At 33.5% G+C, this 27,810-nt stretch overlaps 1 protein-coding gene across 2 annotated transcripts; it reads right to left on the bottom strand.

Annotated features, from left to right (window-relative positions):
- Positions 1–948: 948 nt before the first annotated feature.
- On the bottom strand, positions 949–27,810 carry LOC111416741 (Nuclear receptor coactivator 6). 2 transcript variants are annotated; one of them, XM_023048835.2, is made up of 5 exons: positions 27,705–27,810; positions 27,225–27,291; positions 5,797–6,142; positions 2,499–5,732; positions 949–1,281 (listed from the first exon to the last, which is right to left on the bottom strand). In XM_023048835.2, exons 2-5 carry the CDS (start codon positions 27,225–27,227, stop codon positions 1,241–1,243), a joined length of 3,624 nt encoding a protein of 1,207 aa, XP_022904603.2. In that variant the 5' UTR covers positions 27,228–27,291; positions 27,705–27,810; the 3' UTR covers positions 949–1,240. The 2 variants fall into 2 exon arrangements, with proteins under 2 accessions (XP_022904603.2, XP_071054318.1); XM_071198217.1 differs by lacking the exons at positions 27,225–27,291; positions 27,705–27,810 and adding an exon at positions 27,058–27,136.

Here is a 27,810-nt window from a genome sequence, read left to right as displayed (position 1 = left end):
ATGAATATATTTTCATAATGATATGATCAATTATGAATGAAAAATATGAATGATTAATTAGGCATTTAATCAATGATAAAGTATTTAATATTTTTTTCCTATAAAGGCATCGAAATTATTTCATTCAACTTATTTTTGGCTATAGTAGTTTGATACTGCATCAATTCTTTGTGATCTCTTCATAACAATCAGAAATCTATATGATATCAACACTCTTTTAATAATTATTTGTTTATTATAACAAATGAAGACGATTCTATCATAAGTCTTAAAATTTGAGGTATTTTTCAAAATTTCTAGCACTTCTCAAAGGCGGGTTGATAAATGATAATGGTAAGAAAGAGGAAATATAAAGGATTTACTAAGATCAAATACGTGGTAATAGAAGAAAACCATAATATATTAAGATATTTCTATTTAACAATATATAGTTTATATTTCATCAACCTTTCCACAATTCTACAATTAAGAACATTACAAGTCATTTTACGCAAAGAAACAAGAAAGATTCCTATAAGGCTTTATCATTTTTTTTAAATAAAACAAAAAAAGAAAACTAAGCTACAACATAAACAATATGTCAACAACTTCACGATAATTATAAAAAATATACATAGAAATAAAATAATTATTAAATGTTCATCCACGGAAAATGCAAATAGTAAAAGTATATTTTATTTTTGTTTTCCTCGTTTTTTTTTTCTCTTTAATGTTTATGTCAATGTGTATACATAAGGATCCATATTTCGTATAAGAATTTTTGCATTTTATTTATTTTTTATTTTGTATAGGGCGGTGTTGGCGCGCGCTCACTAAATTTATATATACACATACACATACCCTCTTCGTCTGTATACAAAAAATCGTCTTCCTTATTTAAATTTTTCTGCTCGTATGTATATGATTCGTAATCATAATTTTTTTTGTTAATTATTAGATTATTTTTTTCTGTGTTTATTTATTTCTCTCGTTTTCTCTCGCTCACATTCGGCGTCTGGGGACGCAACACAACTATGTACAATTACCTAACTATGTACAGGGTATATCACATTCTATACAATGTCAGCGGAAGGTTTTGTACTACTGTATACTGTTTTTTCCGCCGGAGTATTCAAGGCTGCACTTCGGTACTCGTTACGTATAGGGACTGCAGCAGATCAGTCGTGCCCCCTGACACCGTTGGCGACGTTTCTTCCGCCCCGGGACATAGACTACAACTGCTGCAGCCCTCTGGGCACTGTCACTTAACGTCTTTTCTTCGTTTACCTTCACCTTCTGATACTGAAATTAATATATTACACATCATTTATACACATCACTAATTAAATACGAATTATATTGAATATAATAATAATATATTAAGAATTATATATCATTTTATACTCTATTTTTTAATTCGGAGGAGTCTTTTCAAATTGAAGCGACAAAAAGAAGGGTTGCTATTGGTCAGTTTGAAGCCAAAATTACACTAGGAAAATTCGATATGTTGTCGAGTAATATCTTATGCTAACTAGCGCTACCTGCCACTAGAACTAACACTAGACCTAGAACTAGAAACATTCGGGTTTAGCCGCACGTCTCTCAAGACGGCTAAACCCGAATGATTCTAGTTGTAGGTCTTGTGGTAGTTCTAGTGATAGTGCTAATGTGAAACTAGAACTAACACTAGACCTAGAACTAGAAACATTCGGATTTAGCCGCACGTCTCTCAAGGCGGCTAAATCCGAATGTTTCTAGTTCTAGGTGTAGTGTTAGTTTTAGTAACAGTGTTAGTGTAAATCTAGAACTAACGCTAGACCTAGAACTAGAAAGTTTCGGGTTTAGCCGCGCGTCTCTCACGACGGCTAAACCCGAATGATTCTAGTTCTAGGTCTTGTGTTAATTCTAGTTTTAGTTCAATAAAAATATACTACATAGTAATATCTTATGCTAACTAGCGCTACCTGCCGCTAGAACTGACACTAAATCGAGAACTAGAAACATTCGGATTTATCCGCACGTCTCTCAAGACGGCTAAACTCGAATGATTCTAGTTCTAGGTCTTGTGTTAGTTCTAGTGTAAAACTAGAATTAACACGAGACTTAGAATTAGAAACATTCGGATTTAGCCGCACGTCTCTCAAGACGGCTAAACCCGAATGATTCTAGTTCTAGGTCTTGTGTTAGTTCTAGTTTTAGTTCAATAAAAATATACTACATAGTAATATCTTATGCTAACTAGCGCTACCTGCCGCTAGAACTGACGCTAAATCGAGAACTAGAAACATTCGGATTTATCCGCATGTCTCTCAAGAGGGCTAAATCCGAATGATTCTAGTTCTAGTGATAGTGTAAAACTAAAACTAACACTAGACCTAGAAGCAGAAAGTTTCGGGTTTAGCAATGCGTCTTCAGACGCAAAAGAGAAAAATTACACTGCGTAAACGTGATCGAGCGTTTTCATTTTACTTCTCCGAATTAAAAAATAGAGTATACCATATTAAATATTGATTACTCACCAGCACTTCTTGTTTTCCTTCTTAACATCTCCGCGTCTGGTTGGCTTTTATCACCTTTGCTGCGTGTGTTAAGCGCCGGTTGAGCACGAATGGACCGTCTAGTATTTACTGGCACCGTTTTATTGTTCAGTATCGCGTTACCCACAACCGCCCCGCCCACACTATTCGCTAGCGGTTTCATCTTTCTCTGCACGCCACTTCCGGTATTGCCTCCCGCCGTGTTAGTCGAACTAACGTTCGCTTGGTTTTTCCGCATTTTCCCCGCGTATTCTATGAGCGGTTCGTCGCTGTCCGAACTTTCTTCCGATTTCTTCTTGGAGATACTGTTGTTGACAGTGGTTTTTGTGGGCGGATCGATGCCGATACAAGCTTTGATAAGTTCATTGGTGTTTTCAGAACATTTCCGTTGTTTTTTGGTCCGCGATTCCTCGATGCTGTTATTAGAACTGTCGGATTCTTGTCGTTTCCGTTTGGTTGTCGGAGGCGCTCTGGTGTTTTGCTTGTTTGTTAGGACCGGGGAGCTGAGTTCGGGACTGTTCATTTTAGAGGATGCTCGTGTCCGTACGGATCTCGCCGCAGGACTTGTTGAACTGGGTTGAATATTTTCTGGAATATCTATTAGTAACTGTTCCAGGAGGCTTTTGTTTTTAACGGTTCCACAATGATTTGTTTCTACGTCCGAAGTGGGACTATCTGCCCGACTTTTGTCAGGATTGGAATATGTATAAAGCGGAGGTGTTACTCTGACCGGTAAAGGGTCTAAATCTTCTTCCTTTTTTTGTTCCTTCTTCAAAGGTGGTTCCTCCGGTTCCTTGTTTAAACCGCAGCATTGCTCTTTCATTTCATTATTGTGATTTGTCTCGGGAAGTTCGTCACCAGTGAAGCCTTCCATTTTTGCAAGTTGTGCCTCGATATCCAATATGTGAGGCACTTGAGTTTTCGGCTTTAGGTTATCTTGGATATCGGCGTGAGGACTTTGACTCGCCTGATTCGGTGATTTTTCACTAAGAGCATCCATACTTTCTATTCCGCTATCCTCCCCTTGCCCTCCTGAATTCGGCGATCGACTTGGTTGCTTTTCAGTAATATCCGCTTTTCTATCTGGCGTATTACACTTATCGGGTTCGGGTGGCTTATCTTTAACTTGAACAGGATCTGTTAACGTGTGAATGAGATCTTCCACATTTAAACTTTCTATCGTACCGTTATTTTCACTTGTTCCCAGATTATTGTTGGGTGTTACAGGTTTAGAGGGCAATCGTGTCGGTTCTTCTAAAAGGCGCTGCTTAAATTTAGCCTCCATGTCTATGTCGCCAGTTGTAGGCAACGGCACTTGGTTTGTCAATTTTTCCATTGTATTCTTATTGTAAATCTTACACCTATTCAAATCTTTCAATTTTAAGGCATCTTTAACCTTCACTTTATCTTTCCTTGGTTTATGGCTAGAGGAAAGAGAGGACACTGTGCCCGTATTGGTCGATCCCAGCACTAACGTTTGAGATTCTTCAGTTTGACTTAGCCTCCGTTTCTTGTCAATCAAGACACCATTACTTTCGCCATGTTTCTTCGCGGTTCGTGCGAGTTCCGAATCACTGCCTCTTCGTTCCTTTAGTTTCTCCTTGAAATTGAACACACTGAGGTCGCGCGGCTTTTTCGCCTTTTTCACTTCACCGATGTCACTTTTCAATTGTTCAACGGCATTGTTTATTGCGGTCACGTCAACGTCACCCGCACTACCGCCCGTCACCAACAATTCGTCCTTTTGCACCTTTTTCACCTTTGGTTTCATTGGCGTCCCATCGGGATTCAATTTCACCCGCTTCCGATTGTTAATCACGGCGTGGTTTCTTCCCCTTAACGATATATGTAACGGCGGAACCCTAGGTTCCTCCGGTACCGCCTTTTTCGGCTGTTGAGTGTTAATAAAGCTCACATCTACCTTATAAGCGGGACTCACGGGTTCTGACTTTCCCAGTTTCAGTCTCAGCTTAATTTTCTCCTGTTTGATGCTCGGAGAATCTCTTCCCTTTTCGCGAACCTTCTTGTGCTGTTTGTACTTTCCGCCGTCGCTGTGACACGACCTCGATTCACTATCGCTCTGATCCGTCGTGTCCGGCCGGTGAGTTGAATTGGTATCTTCATCGGACATGATCGTTGGCGATGGTAAATCGGTGAAAACGTCGCTCGGGACATCGTCTTCACTATCGCTACTCGATTGCGGTTCTAATTCCCCCGTTAAAGGGTTAATAAGGTACTTGGGTCTCGAGGGCGCGTCGGTAACTTCCTCAGGAATGTCTGGCGGGCTCCCCACCAACGTTGGAAGAAGATTGTCTAAATCCAACTCGGTTTTCAGATCAGGCAAGGTGGGCGTTAGCTCTTGGACCTGAGGCATCGACGCTGGTTGTTCCCAAGAGTTGTTATAAGGTGGATATGAACGGTAAGGCACGGCTCTATTAGCATTATTATTCGTTACGGTGGGTTTTGGTACAGCAATTGATTGCTGTGGTTGTTGTAAATTAACAATGGTGTCCGTCGTTTTGGGCGTTGATGGTGAATTAGGTATGTTACTGTTACCTAATGTTATGGGTAAGGTCGAAGGATGAATGTTAGGAGAGGTGAGGGCGGTGTTGGTAGGTGACGCTAATGGTAGAATTGGTTTCATGGTGGAGTTTTGCCGAAAAATTGTATTCACGGGTTTTTGGAGTTGAGGTTGTTTGACTATCCTTTGCTGCGGTTGTATCGTCTTCTGTACAAATGGTGGAGGCGGTTTGTTTTGAACGTAAGGAGGTGGTCCAGCCCCCAACCCGTTAACCATATTCACGTCCAAATCAGGGGGAGCAGGCGGTTGTTTGGGCGATTGTACTCCTTCGTTTTGAAGAAGATTTACGAGTAACGGACTCGTCATATTCACCGATTGATGTTTACTACCAGGATAAGGAGGCGGTGGATTTTGCGGATATTGATTTGTACTTGTGCCTATAGCCTGGTTCATCGTGGTGAAAGGGAAAGGGGCCGCATAGGGCTTGTTGGTCGATGGCGCCAAACTGGGCGCGACCGACGTTTGTGGAACTTTTGGTACGATCGAATCCGCCGGACACACCACGTTTGGCGAAGGGAATTGCACTTTTTCACTAGGGGCTGGAGCCGGCTCCGCTGGATGCTGGCTACTTCCCTGCAGGAGTTGCGACAGATTTGCCGTTTCCGTAGGCACTGAACTGGGTCCAGGAGTCGCATCTAAAATTAAAATATAAAATTACCGAATTATTTGTGAAATAAAACCAAATAAACTAAAATTTACCTTGCACGGTTTGCAAGATGATCTCCTGCGTTTCCGACGGGCCGGCTATCCGTAGCGAGATGACCTGATCACCTTCCACCTGGACGCTGAGGATGCCCAGCGCGCGAAGCTGCTGCGAGCCATCGCTGGCGAGTTGCCTCAGGCGCAACGCTGCCTCTCGAGGGATGGACAGCGTTACACGCACGGAGTTCCACGGTTCCAGTTTGCGCACTTTTAACTGATCCCCGATTAAACACTGCAGCGTGCCCAGTACGCTCTCGAACCGTCCCTGGAAGCACGGATCCGATAGGTCTCCCTCACAAGTTACTACTGTTGTGAGACTGCATCCGTCGCTGTTTGCTTCCATCTAAATAATAAAATCAGAAAATCATTAATATAATTTTCTTAGAGGTAAACAGATTATACAAAACTATAAACAGCTAACATATTGCAACAAAAAATCTTTTTTTTTATTGATTTAACGCCCACTTTTACCACCTCTTGATAACTTTACCTGATAGATAAATCCAGCTCTTAGCCAATGAGAGCGCATGAAACCGCTGTAACCATGATAACTATCCCCTAGATGGTTTATCAGGAGAATGGTAAAAGTAGGAATAAATGTTGTATAAAAATGTATAAATCCCAACAATCATAAAAAAAGGTGAAAAAGGGATAATCAGACGATTTCAAGTTGCAACATCTAGTAAACACAACCCTAGAAGGAAATTTTGATTCAACAACAAGATGTTACAGTATTTAAAAGGTACTTTTTATCTACTCGAAATATTTATCGGAAAAAATGGTTAGATGTGGCCATAGTGAGTCATTTCATTTTAATGATTGCTTATGATACAAAATCAATTCTAGAACATATTAACATACAATAGCTAAACAGTTGGAATAGGTTCCATAATTGCAAGTCATACAAGTACGTCAGTTAACAAACTTGGTGAGTATATGAACGAAATCAATTTTTGATATAAAAAGTGTTTAAACTATATAAAGGTAAAAAGTAAGGTATATGAGTATCGTAATTTGGTCTCAATCGGTTTCCTAAAATATGAAAATAAGAGCTAGTAATAATGACCATAAAGTTGACGTAAGTTTATTGCAATAGAATTTTAAAAAGCCTGCATTTTGTGGAGTGATATGCATGCCAAAACAAATATATCAAAAAATGCACAATGGTATTGTGAAAATCAAAGCTGCAGTAACGAGCGCTGTTAGAACCAAGGTTACCAAACACGCAGTTCAAAACCATCACGATTGGACCAGAACACAACTACAAGAGGAGATAGTAAACCATACAGTCGTAGTAATTACAAAAAAGAAATGAAGTATTTTAACGACAGAGACAAACTCAAGGGTGAGCTCTTCGACGAACTATGTATGTGTTATAAATTGGCAATTCCCAGAAATTACCATCCCATGAAAGCGATTTGCAATTGTATATGGGCCACCCTATACCGTAGAATTTACACTTATAAAAGCCACAACACGAAACATGTTAGCTTTGAAACTTTGGCGTATAAACTTTCTATGACGATGGAATTAACATTGCAGCTATAATTGATAACAATAGTTTCAAGGGGCTTTTCAAAATTATGATATTATTGTGATGGAAGATTAGCTTAAACAATTTTTGCCATAAAATTGATTAACATCGTGTCAAAACATCAGAGCGTTCGTCGTCGAGATAAAAAAAAACTACTCAAAAGACTAGACTTCATCTAGAAAAGAAAGAAGATCATGATGGGAACGCTTTATTACAAACTTAAAATTAACTATAGCTTCTTAGATAGATTATTCGGTGAACCATACACAATTTCACACGTCAATTGAAGTATTTATTATATAAAGTTAGAGAACACGCATTATTAATCCTTTATTGCACAATATCGTAGGATTACAACATTTTCTATATTTACGATATATAAGTTATTAATATTGTCATTTGTATTTCATTCCTGCTGTTTTGCATGTATTATATATAATCTTTGTTCTTTATTGCAATAAGATTCACTTTTACCTGGACAATACAATGTTATGCCACCGCTTAGAATACCTACAACACGCGCAACAGTAATTGTCGGTTAATTATTAAATGTTTTTCTACGAAAAGACATCAATTGCTATGCACTAAGTGCTTATCTAAAATCTGACAATCATTATTATAAAATAATTTTGCTTTTTTTAAAATGTATTGTAACCACACAAGAAATTAAGTAGCATTTTTGATACATTCAGTGTCATTCTTCGAATTCAAGCAACTATACCACATCCCTAGAGAATGGAAAAAGGTACGTCAAACTTATTTTAAGATATTCTAATGTCAAATTTCATCAATACTGTTTAATGACATCTCTCTTTGCAAATCTCGATCAACCGATCAATCTTTTGAACCCGAGCATAGTAAAACGATTTTAACTTAATTTGAGAGTTCTCGTATATTGGTAGCTATCGTATCGTATCACTTCAATTGTATTCGAAACGTAGCGTGCTTATAACGTTACATAGCTCGGTAAATATGGGATTATAAATGTAAATGTGGTCTATTAATGAATATATTGTATTGGTTTTTGTTCAGTAAATAATCAAACACATTGCAGAAGTGGTACAAGTGATGACTAGTTAGTACGCTTTAATTTTCATTGTTAAAAGTATTGGGAAGGTTGAAAATTATATCGATGGTTTAAATGCAAGAAAACTAGCACTGAATAAGCATCATCAGTATCCAACCCAATTTCATGTACTAGTGAACTGAATTTTGCAAATTTAACTGAAAATAATTTATGAGCGTAAGTTCAATAAAGAATTTGTATTTCGCCGGTTCTAATACTCTTCAAAAAATCAGGAAACATGAATTTCCGTGATAACATCAACGATTTATTTCAACTGAATGGTGTTTATTCATCACATATCATCATGACGGATTTTCCTGCATTTTGTGACTGTAGGATAACACTGCAACTGATCATCATTATATGAGAAAAGAGCCGAGCTATGCTTATTATGAGCAAGAAAAACCAAAGCATTTCTTCTGTACTCCTTATTCATTTAGCATTTCCTGCCACTTATTCACGTTAAACTTAATCGTATCAAGAACTTCGTCCAAGCGCTCAACCATTACAAAAACTTTACAAGTTGTTTAACGCTCAATAAAGTCTTGTTTTCGGATTTCAAGGGAATAATCATTTATTGTAAAATTATCGCCAGCTTGGAACTCGCAAAATATATTTTCTACGTAAAAACTCCTTCCTCCAAGGAAAAACAAAACGTTTCTTCTGTACTTCTTATTCACTTGGCATTTCCTGCCACTTATTCACATCAAACTTACTCATATCACCAACTTCAAAGCGCTCAACCATAACACAAATTGTCAAAGAAAGAATATACATAGCGCAGCGTAGATAACATATCATGTCTTGTTTTTCGGATTTAAAATCGTAAAATTATTGCCAGCTTGGAACTGTTAAAATATATTTCCTACATTTCCATTTCAATTTTATAAAAATGAATTCTTTTTTAATTCACAAATATGATAAAAAGAATAATTTATTAAATATCTCGGAAAGTGCCAGAATTGAGAAGAGCTCACGCGTAATCTAATCGGGAAGTACAAAAGACGAATTCAATCCAAAAACAAACAAAGGAAATTTTTGAGTAGAAGTAGCACAAAGTGCATGAAAAACAGACTAAAAAATACCTCCTAAGTAAAGAACTAAGAAGACCTATGTATACCTTGGATGGAGAAATTACCGATAAAACGAGGGAAAACAGCATTATAGTACTTCCTACGGAACTAGCGAGAAAAATATGATTGGCCTATATTTCCCGATAAATGGAAAAGGAGTGAAATACCTAATGTAAAAGTTTTTCATACATAATGTGTGAGAAATGTAAAGCGAATTAACGTTTGACAAAAATAAAAAGCTCTTACACATACTTTCAGAACTAACATTTTAATTAGAAAAGACTTTACATGATAGGTGACGATGATTTCATTGTTTGCCAAACACGGCAGCATTTAACATTAGCAAAGTAAATATTTGTATTCATTTTCGTGTTTTCAAACATTTAAATTTTAATATCTGTTAATTATAATTTAATTCAATCGTTACAACCATTTATCATAAATGTATGAGATGTTTAAATATTAATTTCGCAATAATATACAACCAAATCAAACCGTTTAACTGGTTTTGGAGGAGGATGTTTGAAAATGACATATTCCAAAAATAGTATTACTATTATAAACGTAATAGCTTCTCATAAGTAGCCTTCCTAACAAAACTGACATATAGACAAATTGATGCCATAGCCATACTTGTTACTCTGTCAAAAATGATTCAAACTGACATAATTCACAAATCAATTTTTCATTCGAATACGCAATGATTGACAACGTTACTTTACATAATTTTATTATGTTGATACGTTAGTACATAATAAACCACTTGATCTATGATAATGCCAAGATATATAAATACAAAATCACTAAGTTAGTTGTTACAGTAACAAAATTGAAAACCAACTAAACAAACAAATATCGCCAGGACGGTATACACTATTTTCTGATGAATTTAGTTTTTATGAAACTAACACTCAAAGATTTCGATATCTATTTTTTTTTGTTTATTTTCCTGGAAGTGTTTTTACCTAAATAAACACAAATTTACCTTATCAATCCCCACATTGAGGTTGGATGATAATTTTGGAGATGGTTGATAGGAATCAAATGCAAATGTCATCAGCCATGCATATTTCTGGATTCACTACGAAATTCAACGTCGAGAAATAAGAGAAATACTCAGATCTTGATGATAGTCCGCTACATTTAAAAGCGTCTACAGAAAAGCTTTTAATAAAGCGAAAGTCTAAAAGTGAGCTATAGTCAGCTTACACAACACCGGTATTTGATGGCATCTTCCCTACGTTTTTAAATAGTGCTTGAGGATTTTACAAGGATCCGGACTGTTAACGTCTATCATTACGTTCCTAATAGGAATGTTACTGGAAAAGCGTTACAGCAAAAATAAGAAAAAAGGAAATTAGGGGGAGTGTACTTAATGTTCTCTATATCAACAGTAACATAATTTCAGTTGTGTAGAGTTTAAAAGCATCATAGAAGTAGCAACCTGGCACTGACATTTCTAGAGGTTTCACCGAATCATGAGGATACAAAACCATACAGCACAGCAAGATGTTGCAGAAGATTGTTCTTTAGATCAAACTATACGATACCCTTATTAGTAAGTTAAATGAAAACTATTATTATATAAATGGATACACTGACGAAGTAGCTAGCCAATTAAGAGGAAACATGGTAAACGATGGTGTGAAGAAGATTCGCTGTTAGACTGTTAGTTTTATTTACCAAGCAACAAAAGGAATTAAGGAAGTTAAAACCTATGTCCTTTTGTAATAACCTCTGAGAAGAAAAACTCAGTTTAATCTTAGACAAAAGTTTTACATAGAACTCCCATTTAGGATACAATAGCAATTAGAATGAAGATTGGTTGAAAGGGAACAAGGTGGATTTATAAAACTGTATTTAAATCCATCTTAGTCCATAGACTCACTGTGAGCAAAATTACACATCCGAGCTATACCTTACACCTTAGACATTGCTTGCTGATAAGAATATCCATGAGATCGACACCCAATAAGGAAACCATACTGAATCTGGCGTCCCGAGATATATTTAACAGAGAAGTGGCTGTAATTTTAATCAATAGATAGTAAGCAGACTACGAACTGGTGCTCGATGCTCGCATTGATTATACCACACATTTTTATGCCTGGTTCTTTGACCTTTCACAGCTACCGATAAATTATTTACGCTTGGATAAAATGCCTACGGTCCTTTTCCGTAATGGACCTAAGATATCTAAGACTGCAAGGACAGGATTTCTTTTACACCACCGTCAACTACACCTGTATACCTCGCTAGAATCTTAATCTAAGAAACTGCTCAAGCAAAATTACTATTAATTTAGCAATTGATATACAAAAATATCAAAAAATAATATGAAAAAAAAAAAGAATAATAAAGTCAATGATAGCATCACCAAGTGCAGTGACTGTCGCAAAACACATCGAGAAGTTAATCTTCGCAACCGCATGTAACCCGTAGTTAACCACCGCTATAACTAGACCGTACCAACTACATTCAAAACAATATCGAAGTTGATCCAATCAAAAGATGTTAGATAATATGATTTTAAGGTGATCATGTAAAAATTCAGAAAAATTAAAAATAAGAATCTGTTTATATTCGGAAAAACCATTCCTTACAAGTACGCTTTCACGGCTAGGTATATATTCTTTGAAATTGGTGCTATTTGATGGGCAACAAAAACTTCTTTCATCATATTTGATATGAAGTATTTATTAACTAGTAAAATATGCTGAAAAAGAAACCTGTGCAGCTTAAGAAACCCGAGAGAATCACAAACATTCTTGAGGAATTCAATATTTATATTGTTTTGAATAAAAAAAAATTTTTTTTTGTGTGAATTCTATTTGTAAAATATAATAGTCCAATCTGACTGAAAATTTAAGAAAAGCTTGGCAAAGATTTGTAGACTGTCTATTATTAATTAATTTCGATTCTTGCATGTTACAGGTTTCGATGGCATCAAATTTTACAATAAAAATGAGAAAAATCGTTTTAGAACAAAAAAAAATTTTACTTGTCTAATGTTATCATGTAAAATCTTGTCATTATGGCATTTCGTTTGATAATGACAACTTTAAAGACATTTTTTCTCGAGGTAGTTGGCCTTTTTTGACCAGACCTAAAGTCCTTAATTACATCACTACGAAGTCGTCGTCATGAACTGAGTAAAGGCAAAGTGAAAGGCGGTGTTATATGATTACTATAATAACGACTAAAATAATATGCATGTATGCGCGTTTGAACAAAAACTATGTTTTACGTGCAGTTTTTTCCAATTTGTACAATGTTTTTTTGTGTATGTATACTCATTCTTCCTGTTAATTTAAAGAAACACTTAAAATTGTTGGAGTTTCGGTACTTTCCCATTTAATCATGAAATAATAAAAGTTTTGCACTAATGCCCAGCATCAAAAAATGTGTTTATTGAAAAGTATTTTTGTAATGTGGTTAATGAAGGAATAACATCTGAGATTAAGGAATTTGTGGAACTTATCTGCTTAGTGTATTCTGCTTCTTAGTGTTGGTACAGTCGCTGAAGCATATAGAAGATTTCATCAAGTTGGTACATTTTGCACAACTTTTTTTGGTGTCATGTTCAAATCATTCGAAATAGTTTTTAATTTATCACATGCTAAAGAAGAGTGATTAAAAAGTGTAACAGTTCTTCTGGCGCAAGCTATCATATCTAATATAGCCCTTTGTGAAGAAATGGCATCGATTATTATAAGTTCTAGTGTAGATATTTCTCATATTCAGCTTCATGGTATCTTCTCAAATGAAGTATTAAGAGACTAGTTGAAGCTTGTTTTCCTTTCCTCCCTCTTGATATTATTTGTTTGCATAATTTACAATTAACTTTTGTTTCATCAGTTTTATTAATGATAAAGTTTAACCAAACTTTACTATTTTTAATTGACATTTTAAAATATATCTAATTGTAGCCTTTTATTGATGCACATATAATATATACAACTATAGATCTCAGATTACACTGAATAGTGAACGCGTTTAAACTTGCACGTAAACAGATTTGAGTCATTACTCGATAGCACGATTTTTACCGAAAAGTAACGAACCATCCGGCAACCGGAATTCCGGCTTAGCAAAAGGCCGGAATTCCGGTTCCGGTAATCCGGCCAAACGACGATCCGTGGCATAACTAATTTAATATTCTCAATTTATAAGCTTTACTATTACCAATTGTATAGGAAAAAGATATAGCAAACTTGAGAAACTAATTGGGGTGTCATCAGAGTTGACGCAACAGTTTTGATGGTAAACCTAATAGCCTCCAGATACTTAAACAACTTGAAAAATTATTTAAATACCATATAGTACTGCAGATTATTCATATAATCATTCTAAAAACCTACAAACGCTCTTTGCAAGAATTAAACTGGATATGATATCTTAAACTGGATGCAGTGTGTTTGTACTATTATTTAAATAACATTTGAACAAATATCTATCAATGGCCACAAATAACGCGTCCGAAAATGTTTATAATGTAAGAGAAGCCTTAGATTAATATTTTATAAACCCAGCCATGGGGGCTCTAAATAGTTTGGTAACTCTATTTGTATTTGAATTCAATATTAACATAATACTAATTTTTAGAATATGAATGGTTGTTGTATATAAAATTATTAAACCAAACCCATTAACAAAATAATAAGCTACCACTTATTGACGAGAGATTTGAAATAGAAATTCAAGAAACATAAAACACGCTAAAGTTGAAAACTGCGTTTTATGATCTGTTATGAAATCACTATAAATCGCAGCAGGAAATGATGAACTTTTTACATTACAAATTACGATACGATACGGCACTATAATTACTACTTAGCTCTTATATGTTTATTGTGAGTACCATCTTGATAATTAGCAATAGCGTTTACCTATCAAGTAAACAAAGGGATAGCGGAGTATTTATGATTATGAAGTGAAGTGATAGAGAAAAGTCTTTTAATTGCTTTAAATAAATTATATCTAAATATATTAATCATGTAAAATAATGAAATAATAAACAAATAAAAATAATAATAAATATTTTGTTAAGGATGGAAAAAGATATCATGCGAGCAAATTAGACTGACCATTTTAAGTAAAGAACTTATTTCAAATTTACTCTCTTTGTTTCTCAAAAAAATAGTTGTAGATTGCGGTACTAGATTTCTCTGAAACTTTACTTATAATGTATTTAAGTTTGGAATATTAAGAGAAGTATTCATAGTCAATCTTTCAAAAAACACATAACGATACCTTGACTAAAGCGTACTTAGGTCCTTGATGAACAACATATTTTGTTTTATACATTTTAATTGTTAGGTATACTAAAGCAGAAAAGCTTTTCTTTCAGTTTGAAGCGGGCAATAATTTTCCCTAATCAGCGGCTAAGATCTCTACAAGTACTACAAATTTTGGACTTTAACTATATATATTGATGATTTTGAATCACTTGTGACCAACACAATGGAATTTTACTGCAACATAAAGAAGAAACAAATTAAGCGGTGATACTGTTAACGAAGCTGCAATCAGATTCGACGTTTCTGTCCCGCATTTGACATATGGTTGAAGAACAAATATGATAAAAGATATCATAAAGATGAATAGAAAATATTTTCCGTGTCAGAATAAAATAATCGCATTATGTGCTACTTGATGAACAAAAGCTTAGTAAGTAATGTTCATGACTTCAAAAGTAATATTTTAGAGGAAAAATTTAAGAACCTACCAAACGCAAGAATAAAAGTGGAGAAAACGCCATGAAATGTAAAAAATGGTAGTCGAAAATACAATTTAAATAAAGCTTTTGATTGCGACGGAGCAACAGTTACCAAATTCAACATATGAAGAACGAACAATTTCGCTGTGAAGCGCGCTTACGCGTATCGATAATATGTACTAAAAAGCTCTTGTTAATTAATTTGGGAAAAAAATAAAAACGGACATGTATACCGTAATTTATGACAAAGGGAGTATACTTAAAACAAATAGGAACAGAAGAAGCAAATGGAAAATAATGGAAATGGTGGTCGGTCTACCAGAAAGGAGTGTTAAAACAGAAATTCAAACTCAAAGAAATAAGATTCAGAAGTCAAGATATAACAACACCTACGAGCAAATATTTTTTAGCAACATTACGGACATGTTCACCGTAACATTAGGAATCAGTTTTATTTGTAAAAGAACCAGATACATGGAAACAAAGCATATTTGTAAAACTTTTAACATATAATTAATAGTAGATATTTTATGTGGAGTCGAGGATGTAGTTTCCAAGGCAAGCATATCCATAATAAAATATATTTTTATATAATATAATAATTTTTATTATATAATAAATATATTTCAATTAGATTACGGTCGGTAAAGCACTATTCTTATTTTACTGCCTTTCACTTTAACCCACTCTTGGCCCTTTTTGAAATGGCCAACTGCTTCCGCGAGAAGACACGATATACTATAGTATAACAACAAAAGAAATTAGAGACCGGATAGAAAACGAAAGAAAGGGTTGATGAAAAGTAATGCAGAGTATAGGAATAGGAATGAACAGATTACGCAAGAAGGATTGGGAAATATCGTCAAAATAGGAACAGGCCAATGTGGAGGGAAAATTAATTAAAGAAAGCGTCAAGAAGAAATCCCGGAGAATACAAAATGCTAGAATGAACAGAAATATTGTAAGTAAAGGTTACCAAGCAGAAAGAAAAAGTCAAAAGATCAAGAACAATTAGCCAAAAACTTATTTAACAAATACTCAAATTTTTAAAAACAAAAAAAGATCAAAATGGAATGAAGAAAATAATAGTAGTTATGGAAAGATGGAGGAAGTATTATGGAGAATTACTAATTAGTCAACAAGAAGCAAAGAGAAAACTCTTGATAGAAGATAAGGAGAGAGAATAAAAAGAAGATAAACGAAGAGTATTTACAGGCAGCAATTGGAGAATTAAAGAATGGAAAGGTGGCCGGATAAGACAAATCAATGTCGAAAAGAATAAAGGCCAAAGTGCACAGCATATAGTACAAAGAGGAACATACTTCTGCGCCTATATAACGGAGTATCGCGAAAAGAAAAACCACCAGTACACCAGGAGAAAGCACTAATTAAGTATTGGAAAAAGGAGACGCAAATAATTCTGAAATTTATCGTGGTATCCCACCATTAAGAGTGGCTAAGAGACTAAGAAACAACATTCGAATCGTCACTGGGTCTATGTGGGACGAATTATAAAGAAATCGATTACGCAAAGAAGAAAACTGTTTTTAGCTTTTTTGAAGGTTGAAAAACTCTCGAATCTTAATAGAACAAGGAGGATCGATATGACATCAATACCATTCACTTCAAACATGGAACTTAGATAGGATGTAGCCATAGACCATGTAGCCCATCATAGTTTGCCATATGGATTAAATTATCAAGCAATTTCAATAGTTAATAACGAAATTAAGGATGCGTAACTTACAGCAAATAATGGAGGATAACATAGTAAAGTTTGCTGGCAAGGAACAAGATCAGCAAAAAAAATTGTACACGCAGAATACAGTAACATACAAAGGGGAGGGGAGGACATACAAACGACAAAAGAAAAAAATTGACAACAATCCGAGTATAATAGTGTTGATTTATATTTTTATTGTAAAATTTAAACTTTTAACGTGCATTTTAATGTTTATCTTTCATAATTTTTAATTTTTTAACGTGTATATTTGTGATAAGCCGTCTATATGAGCAACATAATGAATCTAACATGTTACTAAAATCCAATATTATATTATTAATGTCTCTGATGATGGCGTAAGCCGAAACCGGTCAGACAGTAAATAAAAAAGACCAGAAGATGAAACTTATTAATTTGGCTATTTTATACAGGTTGTCCCGTATCTTCTGCATCAGAGCATCACACGGTTGAAGGATACAAATTTTTCGAAATGTTTATAATAACCGCACGGGAACTGTTTAAAGTCGTCCAATAGCGATTCACGGAAAAAGTTTATTTCTCTTTCCGTGTCGAATCTATTGATGAGTACACGTGAGAAACGAGTTATGAACGGCGCGGCGGACCGGCCAAGGGTGGGACCGATTGCTTGAGTCTGATTTACGATCTCCTATTGGACGACTTTAAACAGTTCCGGTGGGGTTATTATAACATTTCGAAAAAAATTTATTAGAAATATCGCTTCAGAATAATGTATCCTTCAACCGTATAATGCTCTAATGGGGAAGATATGGGACACCTGTATATTTAAAGAAACATATCTTTCCGAAAAGTACTCCATTTCTTAAGAGGGGATGATTCCGGTCTAGAATCAGACTTTTTTAGCAATCTTCATTAATTTTTTGTGCAAACTGTTTAAGGTTATTTATACCAAAACTTATCTCCTATATATTAGTGCACATATTGAGTACTTAGAAGAAGTATTTTTATTTCATTATGTTTCAATATACGTCTTTTACAACAGCAATACAAAACTTTGTCATTTTGCACGGTAACCATGATTTACGGCCGTTCTGCTTATCTAAAACTAATAATCTAATAAAATTCTTAAAATATACATCTCAAGCTATCCTAAGCTATACTAGAATAAACAAAAAACAACTTCAAAAGAAACAAAAATGTGCCAATTTGAAGATTGCATTACAGGGCTCTAGAATTAATAAAAATGAACATTTTAACTTAATTCTAGTTCAGATGAAAACTATGTATACGATTAATATGTATACACAGTTTGAGCATAATTATATTGTGGAAACTTTGTGATACAAGCATTTACAGTTAATTTGCTATTCCAGGATCCATAAAGGGGTCCCTTTTACAGGTCGTACATCATATCATGCAAGTTCGCACTTTCGTCTCACGTTGTTTACTTCTTGCGAAATCAGGCGAGCGTATTCCTGCTCGGTTAATGCGCATCTCATAGCGACTATGTGTTAGAAATTCTGCTTGTTAGCCATTTTTAAATAAATTGGTTATTAAAGATTATAACAACACTTTCAATTGTTAAAGTTTTACAATGTAAATGTTTCCGAGTAAAATTCCAAATTTGTGGGTAACCGACTCATTATTTTTTTATGATTGTGCGCTGACTTTAATTTCTTTAAAGCCTATAAATTCAGCGGTAGACTTTATGACAAAAACTGTTGAATGTGCCGGCGGATTCGACTTTACGCAATTTACACCAACTGTCACATTCTTCCAGATAGTTTATAGTTTTGATGTGGTTTTGGATCTGTGAAACTTTTATGATAGTATTTATACACTCTGCCCAAATTTCTTTGTTCATCATCTTCAACAGACTCAGATTGTCTTCAAATATCCAAGCCGAACCTTGTTAGATCACACTTTCTTGCAAATTCTTTTGTATGAAAGTCAACAATATGGTACAACAAAGATGAATAGTATGAAGTATAGCAAAATGGTCTAAAACTCGCTTTTTAAAGTTTCAAGTAAAGGGGAGAAAGAAAATCGCCTTTATTTACACCATCAGTGTTCCACTTACACTATATAGAAGAGTATGTTTCATACGCTAAATCTTCCAAAACAATGCGAATTTTTAAACATACTCTCACAAACATATTCTACAACCATAATTGCAAAACAATGAAAAAAATGTTGAAAAATGTGTATACCGGAATCCCCCTTAATATTAAATTTTTTTTGGAATGTGTTAAATTACCAAACCAAAAATAATGTAATATGTAATATATAAATAAATACATACATATGACAAATGATTTTTTTATTATGCGTTAATAAGACTGATGATGACAAGCAAAATGTGTAAGATTCAGTCTCTGCAGAAAGCTATGCTGTTCATAAAATTATTGGTTACAAAAAAAATGCTAATATAATTCACTTCCATAAGAAATGATATTTTGCGATAGTTACATTCAATGTTCTGGTAACCTTCATATTACCTACTTAGTTCTAAATTAGGTGGAAAAATCATGATTTCTTTTTGTTTAATAAAAAATCATTGATATTTTAAAAAAATCAAGATTTCTTTGATTTATTTAAATATCTCTCAATTTACTTTCCGTACATATCTTTTAATCCTTTAACTTTGGTTTTGATCTGTTTAAGTAAATACAAACCCGTCATTCAGGAAAAAAAAATGTCACGAGATTTTTAGAAGAAATTTATGAGGAAGAAAAAATAAAGTGTTTTGGAAATCTTTTTGGATGTAACGTAAACATATCAGCTGATGGTTGATCTAATGTACTTACGTAATGACCCTATTATACTGTGTGTCACCATAACTACTGAAGATGGGAACGAATTCTTATATGAAATAATAGATACATCTGATAAACTTAAACGATTATTTAACAAAAATTGCTTGTGGAATAATTTCATCTTGTAAAGCAAAATGTAATTGAACACCCCAGTGTAAGAACCGGACATCTCTACCTTTTGGGAAAATTGAGATATGACTTCTGTCTTGATTTTGTAAGAGGATATCATCATAACATGTCAGTGTCTTTGGAAAACATGTCGTTTTGGAAAACCGAAAACAGACACATGTCAAACTTGCGAAGAATATGACTTAAAAGTTCCTGCTGGAAACACTGCTGATATAAAAACACAGTTAGAGGCAGAAAAGAAACTACATCTCCTTAAAGCTGGAACATTTTATAAAGGCATAAAATGTTGCTATTGATAACGGTCACATTGAAACAATTTTAATGGATTTTCAACAAAATGTTCCGCTGCCCTCTGTCAGCTCAAACACAAGCATTTATTATTTGTATAACGAGCTGACTGGTTCAAAGGGTCAGAGTGTTGTAGTTAGTTTGCTAAATCATTTTATTGCAACTAAACTAGATGCAAAAGTCACAGACTTGCATATTTTATTCAGGCAACTGCAGCTCACAAAACAAAACAGCTGTTATGGTGCAGTTTTTGTATACTCTTGTAAAAATGGGACGATTTAAAGTAATGATTCACAGACTACCAGAACCAGGACACAGTTCTCTTCTCCCCTGTGATTGAACTTTTGGGAGGATAACGCAAGAAAAGAAAAGAGCATGAGAAAATTTACTTGTCCCAAGAATATGCTAGAATCATTAACTTGGCCTCGCGTAATTTTCAAACTATTACTGTCCATCAAGAAATGTTACTGGACTATAAAAGTCATTTTATTGATAAGTTTTAAAAAACTACTACATCACACGGAGAAAAATTCACAATTTCCAAATATCGCCTCTTTCGATACGATAAACAAAAGATTCCGGTGATTCAAGTGAGCGTTAGTGTCCGTTCTCCCATATTTTTAGTTTACATTCTTGAAAATCCTAACCAACAAGCGAGATACCTGATTATTTGGTGCAAAAATCAGACATCCTCTTTTTGTTGAAAAACTGGTTTTCTTTTAATACAAATCACCATCAAGAGGCAGATGGTATGGTATTTAGTTTTGATAACAAATATTCGCTACACGAATTTCAGGTGCAAAAACTAGACATCTGATTTAGAAACTTTTTATGCAGAAAAAAACAAAAAATAATTAGTAATTAAAATGTATCTAAAACTAACATCTACACACTTATCCACTATGTAGATATCACAGAAACCGTCAAAATCATAATAAAAAAGAATAAACAGTTTTTCTTTGTTTTCCAACTTTTTACTTTGGCGTACTTGTCTGTTCCTTGCACTGGGGTGTTCTAATTGTAATGTGACGTCATTTGTAACAGATAACGCTGCAAATATGACATGTATGAGAAGAAACATAGATCAAAAATTAGGTTTCAATGGTTCTGTTATACCTTTCCCCAGCTCGTTTTTTACATTTGCTTTGCAAAGACTTTGAAGTAACTAAAGTCAAAGAACATCTGATCCAAATTGTGAAATATTTTAGAATCACCTGGCTAAAGTTAAGTATATGCAACCCGACGAAAAAGTTTTAGTCCTGCCAAGCAATGTGAGGTGGAACAAAGGGAAAAATTATCAAAAATATGTGAAGAAAATAAAAAGAAAATGGATCCTACAATATACCAAAAAAGTATCTAATATTGGTCTTAAATGATCTGAACAAGATTACTTAAATATCTTAAAGCCAATATCACGAAGACTTGCCAAATTGCAAAATAAAGCACCTATTCTATATAATGCTGTAGAAGTGTAGAAGGAATTAGGAGTGCATTTGAGAAAAAATTGGAATTATCACTGTCTTAAAGACACACAAAACTCAGATATGCACAAAACAGGCACTTACACTCTACCATTTAATTGCATATATTTTAGATATAACTAAAGCAAAATATAAATTGACGATGAAAGAGAAAGACAAATAAATATTGATTAATATAAAAAAATCACTTGATTTAAATCATTGATTAAAATCGTGTTTTAAATCAAGTGATTTAAATCGGGCGAACCCTGGTTCTAGAAGTCATCATATTTAATTTTACTGTTGAGTCAATAATAAGAAAGCTTAATACTTGTGAAAATTTAACAAATATTACAGTATAAGAAAACTTTTCGAACCTCTACAATATTTTACTGAAAATCACAAAATTGATGTATGGAAAAAATGAAAATGCGTATTGAGCCTTTCTTGAAGAAACATTCCAAATAAAATCATAGGATTGTTATTGATAACATTACACAATACAACAATTAAAAAATATTCTGAGAATGTTTATACTAAACGAGATTATGATTTACTAAGAACTCGTAAGAAGTACTACCAATTTAAATCTGACCACAACTACTTCAATGGAATACATCCATAAAAAAGAGTTAATATTAAAAAAACGTGATATTATAAAAAAAAATTTCAATTAATATTAATTAAAATCGTGATATCAATAATTATTTCTTTCAAGGGCAGAGGAAAATTTCTTCATATTTTAAGTGAATTTCATAATTTTCATATAAATTTGGCAAATGCGACATCTTAACCTTCAAAAAAAACAAACCCTCTTTCATTTATTTAAATATCTCTCAATTTAGTTTCCGTATATACCTTTTATTCTTTAACTTTGGTTTTGACCCGTCATTCAGGAAAAAAAAATTTCACGACATTTTTAGAAGAAATTTTGAGGAAGAAAAAATAAAGTGTTTTGGAAATCTTTCTGGCTGTAACGTAAACATATCAGTTGATGGTTAGTCTAATGTACTTATGTAACGACCCTATACTGTGTGCCAGACTAACTAAAGAAGAGAACGCATTCTTATATGAAATAATCTGATAACCTAAATACAAACGATTACTTAACAAAAATTGCTTGTGGAATAATTTCATCTTGTAAAGCAAAATATAATTGTAATGTAAAGGCCACTTTACAGTAAGCAATTTTTCTTGCATGCCAGGTATCTTGCACGAAATTATTGCGGCAATATCTAGCGCAATTGGCTTTATATTTGGCAACTTTTTATATTTTAACGTTATATTTTACAGTTGGTAATACAAAAACTAACCATACTATCAACGCAAGTGCAAGAAATATATCATGTCCAAACCTATCATCTGCAAGTGCAAGAATATCAAAAAGAACGCGTCATTTGCGCATGCGTGGAAGATAAAGTACTTTGCAAAAACCTTGAAATAACTAAAGTCAAAGAGCATCTGATCCAAATTGTGAAATATTTTAGAATCACCTGGCTAGAGCTAAGTATATACAACCTGATGAAAAAGGTTTAGACCTGCCAAGCAATGTGAGGTGAAACAGTATGATGGATTGTCTGCAAATATACAGGGTGTTTCATTTAAAACTCCCAGGGCAAGTATCTCTGGAATGGGTTGAGATATGTTAGTTTTGTAAGAAGTTGTTGTTAAAGTATGTAAATGACTTCAGTTGTTTGAGTATTATAATTATCCATTATACAAAAATAAAGATGAGTTTCATCACAAACTTTTTATTAGGAGCATGTGATAGGACAGAGCATGTAAAACTGTGCAACTTTCCTTATTAACTTTGATTTCAATACTTAGTAGATTCGAAGATATTTAACATTAAGGAAGAATAGAATTGAAAAAATAAAAATGTATATCGGCCCTTTTTTGAAGAAACATTCCAAATAAAATCATAGGATTCTTATTGATAACATTACACAATGCAACAATTAAAAAACATTCTGAGAATGTTTATACTAAAAAGATTATGATTTACTAAGAATTTGTAAGAAGTACTAATTCTAAGAAGTACCAATTTAAATCTGACCACAACTACTTAAACGGAATACATCCATAAAAAGGATTTAATATTAAAAATCGTGATGATATTGTTTATAAAAAAAACTTTTTCAATATTAATTAAAACGCTTTAAAAATCGTGATATCAAAAATTATTTCTTTCAAGGGCAGAGGAAAATTTCTTCATATTTTAAGTAAATTTCATAATTTTCATATAAATTTGGCAAATGCGACATCATAACCTGCAAAAAAACAAACCCTCTTCTCAATTTCCACGAGATTTTTAGAAGAAATTTATGAGGAATAAAAAATAAAGTGTTTTGAAAATCTTTTTGAATGTAACGTAAACATATCAGTTGATGGTTGGTCTAATATACAGTGTATTAATTAATTATCGTACCCGACGTCATCACTGTACTTACATATGTAACGGCCCTATACTGTGTGCCATAATAACTACTGAAGATGGGAACGCATTCTTATATGCAATAATCTGATAACCTCCATATAGACGATTACTTAACAAAAATCTCTTGTGGAATAATTTCATCTTGTAAAGCAAAATATAATTGTAATGTAAAGATCACTTTACAGTAAGCAATTTTTCTTGCATGCAAGGTGTTATTGCGGCAATATCTAGCGCGATTAGCTTTACATTTGGTAACTTTTAACTGCAATATTCCAGTTGTAATCAATACTGCCAAGACATATTTTTTGAAAGATTGAGGCACATGTACACAAACAAACCAACAAAACACGTTATGTCGTTATAGTTTATAGTTGGCAATACAAAAAGTAACTAAAAACTAACCATACTATCAGCGCAAGTGCAAGAAATCTATCATGTTCAAACCTATCATCTGCAATTGCAAGAATACCAGAAAGAACACGTCATTTGCGCATGCGTGCAAGATAAAGTACTTTGCAAAAACCTTTAAGTAACTAAAGTCAAAGATCATCTGATCCAAATTGTGAAATATTTTAGAATCACCTGGCTAGAGCTAAGTATATACAACCTGATGAAAAAGTTTTAGATCTGCCAAGCAATGTGAGGTGGAACAGTATGATGGATTGTCTGCAAATATACAGGGTGTTTCATTTAAAACTCCCAGGCCAAGTATCTCTGGAATGGGTTGAGATATCTTAGTTTTGTAAGAAGTTGTTGTTAAAGTACGTAAATGACTTTAGTTCTTTGAGTATTATAATTATCCATTATACAAAAATAAAGATGAGTTTCATCACAAACTTTTTATTAGGAGCATGTGATAGGACAGAGCATGTAAAACTGTGCAACTTTCCTTATTAACTTTGATTTCAATACTTAGTAGATTCGAAGATATTTAACATTAAAGAAGAATAGAATTGAAAAAATAAGTATGTATATCGACCCTTTTTTGAAGAAACAGTCCAAATAAAATCATAGGATTATTATTGATAACATTACACAATGCTACAATTAAAAAATATTCTGAGAATGTTTATACTAAAAAGATTATGATTTACCAAGAATTTGTAAGAAGTACTACTAATTTAAATCTGACCACAACTACTTAAACGGAATACATCCATAAGAAGGATTTAATATTAAAAATTGTGATAATATTGTTTATAAAAAACTTTTTCAATATTAATTAAAACGCTTTAAAAATCGTGATATCAAAAATTATTTCTTTCAAGGGCAGAGGAAAATTTCTTCATATTTTAAGTAAATTTCATAATTTTCATATAAATTTGGCAAATGCGACATCATAACCTGCAAAAAAACAAACCCTCTTCTCAATTTCCACGAGATTTTAAGAAGAAATTTATGAGGAAGAAAAAATAAAGTGTTTTGGAAATCTTTTTGAATGTAACGTAAACATATCAGTTGATTTAATATACAGTGTGTTAATTAATTATCGTACCCGACGTCATCACTGTACTTATGTAACGACCCTATACTGTGTGCCATAATAACTACTGAAGATGGGAACGCATTCTTATATGAAATAATCTGATAACCTTCATGCAAACGATTACTTAACAAAAATCGCTTGTGGAATAATTTCATCTTGTAAAGCAAAATATAATTGTAATGTAAAGACCACTTTACAGTAAGCAATTTTTCTTGCATGCAAGGTGTTATTGAGGCAATATCTGGCGCGATTGGCTTTACATTTGATAACTTTTAACTGCAATATTCCAGTTGTAATCAATACTGCCAAGACATATTTTTTGAAAGATTGAGGCACATGTACACAAACAAACCAACAAAACACGTTATGTCGTTATAGTTACAGTTGGCAATACAAAAAGTAACTAAAAAACTAACCATACTATCAGCGCAAGTGCAACAAATATATCATGTTGAAACCTATCATCTGCAAGTGCAAGAATACTAGAAAGAATCCGTCATTTGCGCATGCGTGCAAGATAAAGTACTTTGCAAAAACCTTGAAGTAACTAAAGTTAAAGAGCATCTGATCCAAATTGTGAAATATTTTAGAATCACCTGGCTAGAGCTAAGTATATACAACCTGATGAAAAAGTTTTAGACCTGCCAAACGATGTGAGGTGAACAGTGTGATGGATTGTCTGCAAATATACAGGGTGTTTCATTTAAAACTCCCAGGGCAAGTATCTCTGGAATGGGTTGAGATATCTTAGTTTTGCAAGAAGTTGTTGTTAAAGTATGTAAATGACTTCAGTTCTTTGACTATTATAATTATTCATTATACAAAAATAAAGACGACTTTCACCACAAACCTTTTATTAGGTGCATGTGATAGGATAGAGCATGTAAAACTGTGCAACTTTCCTTATTAACTTTGATTTCAATACTTAGTAGATTCAAAGATATTTAACATTAAAGAAGAATAGAATTGGAAAAATAAGTATGTATATCAACCCTTTTTTGAAGAAACAGTCCAAATAAAATCATAGGATTATTATTGATAACATTACACAATGCTACAATTAAAAAATATTCTGAGAATGTTTATACTAAAAAGATTATGATTTACTAAGAATTAGTAAGAAGTAAATCTGACCACAACTACTTAAATTGAATACACCCATAAAAAAGATTTAATATTAAAAATTGTGATGATATTGTTTATAACAAAACTTTTTCAATGAATATTAATCAAAATTGTGATATCAAAAATTATTTCTTTCAAGGGCAGAGGAAAATTTCTTCATTTTTAAGTAAATTTCATATAAATTTGGCAAATGCGACATCTTAACCTGAAAAAAAAAAACAAACCCATAGAGTATAATTACTCATCAACTTAAATTAAGGTTATGTTATGTTTACTTGTCAAAATACTTCTAAAAATTTATTGTATTACTCCTGTAATTAAAGATTTGTTCATTTCCACTCTTTTTCTTGAAACAAATAATTTTTGATTTGCTTAGAATGAAATGTAATAATAAAAAATGGGTCTTGTATGTCGAAATGATACCTGTATATCTCCCCAAATTATATCGGATCGAGTCAGTTTCGTAGATATTAAAATTTTTGTTGGGTTTTACCTGTGTCTACATAGATTTTAGATTGTATCTAGAAGTTAACAATATAAACAATATAATATTTGAATGATTAATAATAATCGAATGTAATTAGACTTACCATAGGGTCATTTGTACTTGGTTGGATACTCCATGATCGCAGGAGGTCCTGTTACATTATTTTCACTCTGAAATAACACATTGCAATTGAAGCAAAAGAAGTGGCAATTATAAACAAGTTAAAGTTTCGCGGGTGTGGGGGCGGAAGTGGCGCGTTTTGTTGTTAGGGGATGATTCTAGTGCGGTCGCGGGTCGAGTTTCGAATCGCGGGGCACCATTCTCGATAGAAAACCGCGAAACAAATCAAAATCTGATACAAGAAAAGATGGTTGGGTAGCAGCCATTTTGTATTATCAGACGGGGGAGTGTAAATCCATGTGTTCCATTGTCAAAATTACGTGGGGCGAACTACCTTGCGTCGAAACTCTTAACTTTTGCGACCGCACCGTCAACCGCACGGTATTCATTTTTGGCCACGCGACCACTGCAACACCACTGATCCCGACCGAATTGATTTGCTTACGGCAACGAAACTACATACCCCATTCTATGTGACACACTTAAAACTTTACAGCACACAGTTTTTTTTCATTTAAATCACTACTGACCCCTACGCGCTACGTCCCCTGATATGCGTTACATATAAC

Source organism: Onthophagus taurus, chromosome 7 (assembly GCF_036711975.1).
Source record: "Onthophagus taurus isolate NC chromosome 7, IU_Otau_3.0, whole genome shotgun sequence".
In the NCBI taxonomy this organism is placed as follows: Eukaryota; Metazoa; Arthropoda; class Insecta; order Coleoptera; family Scarabaeidae; genus Onthophagus; species Onthophagus taurus.
Note: the sequence above shows the minus strand (reverse complement) of the source record. Positions and strands in the feature narration are given on the sequence as shown.

Coding starts and splice junctions, on each gene's coding strand:
- LOC111416741 (XM_023048835.2), bottom strand. Junction 5,733..5,796: donor CATCTTGCAAACCGTGCAAG/GTAAATTTTAGT, acceptor TTTTAATTTTAG/ATGCGACTCCTGGACCCAGT. Junction 1,282..2,498: donor AAGGAAAACAAGAAGTGCTG/GTGAGTAATCAA, acceptor TATTAATTTCAG/TATCAGAAGGTGAAGGTAAA.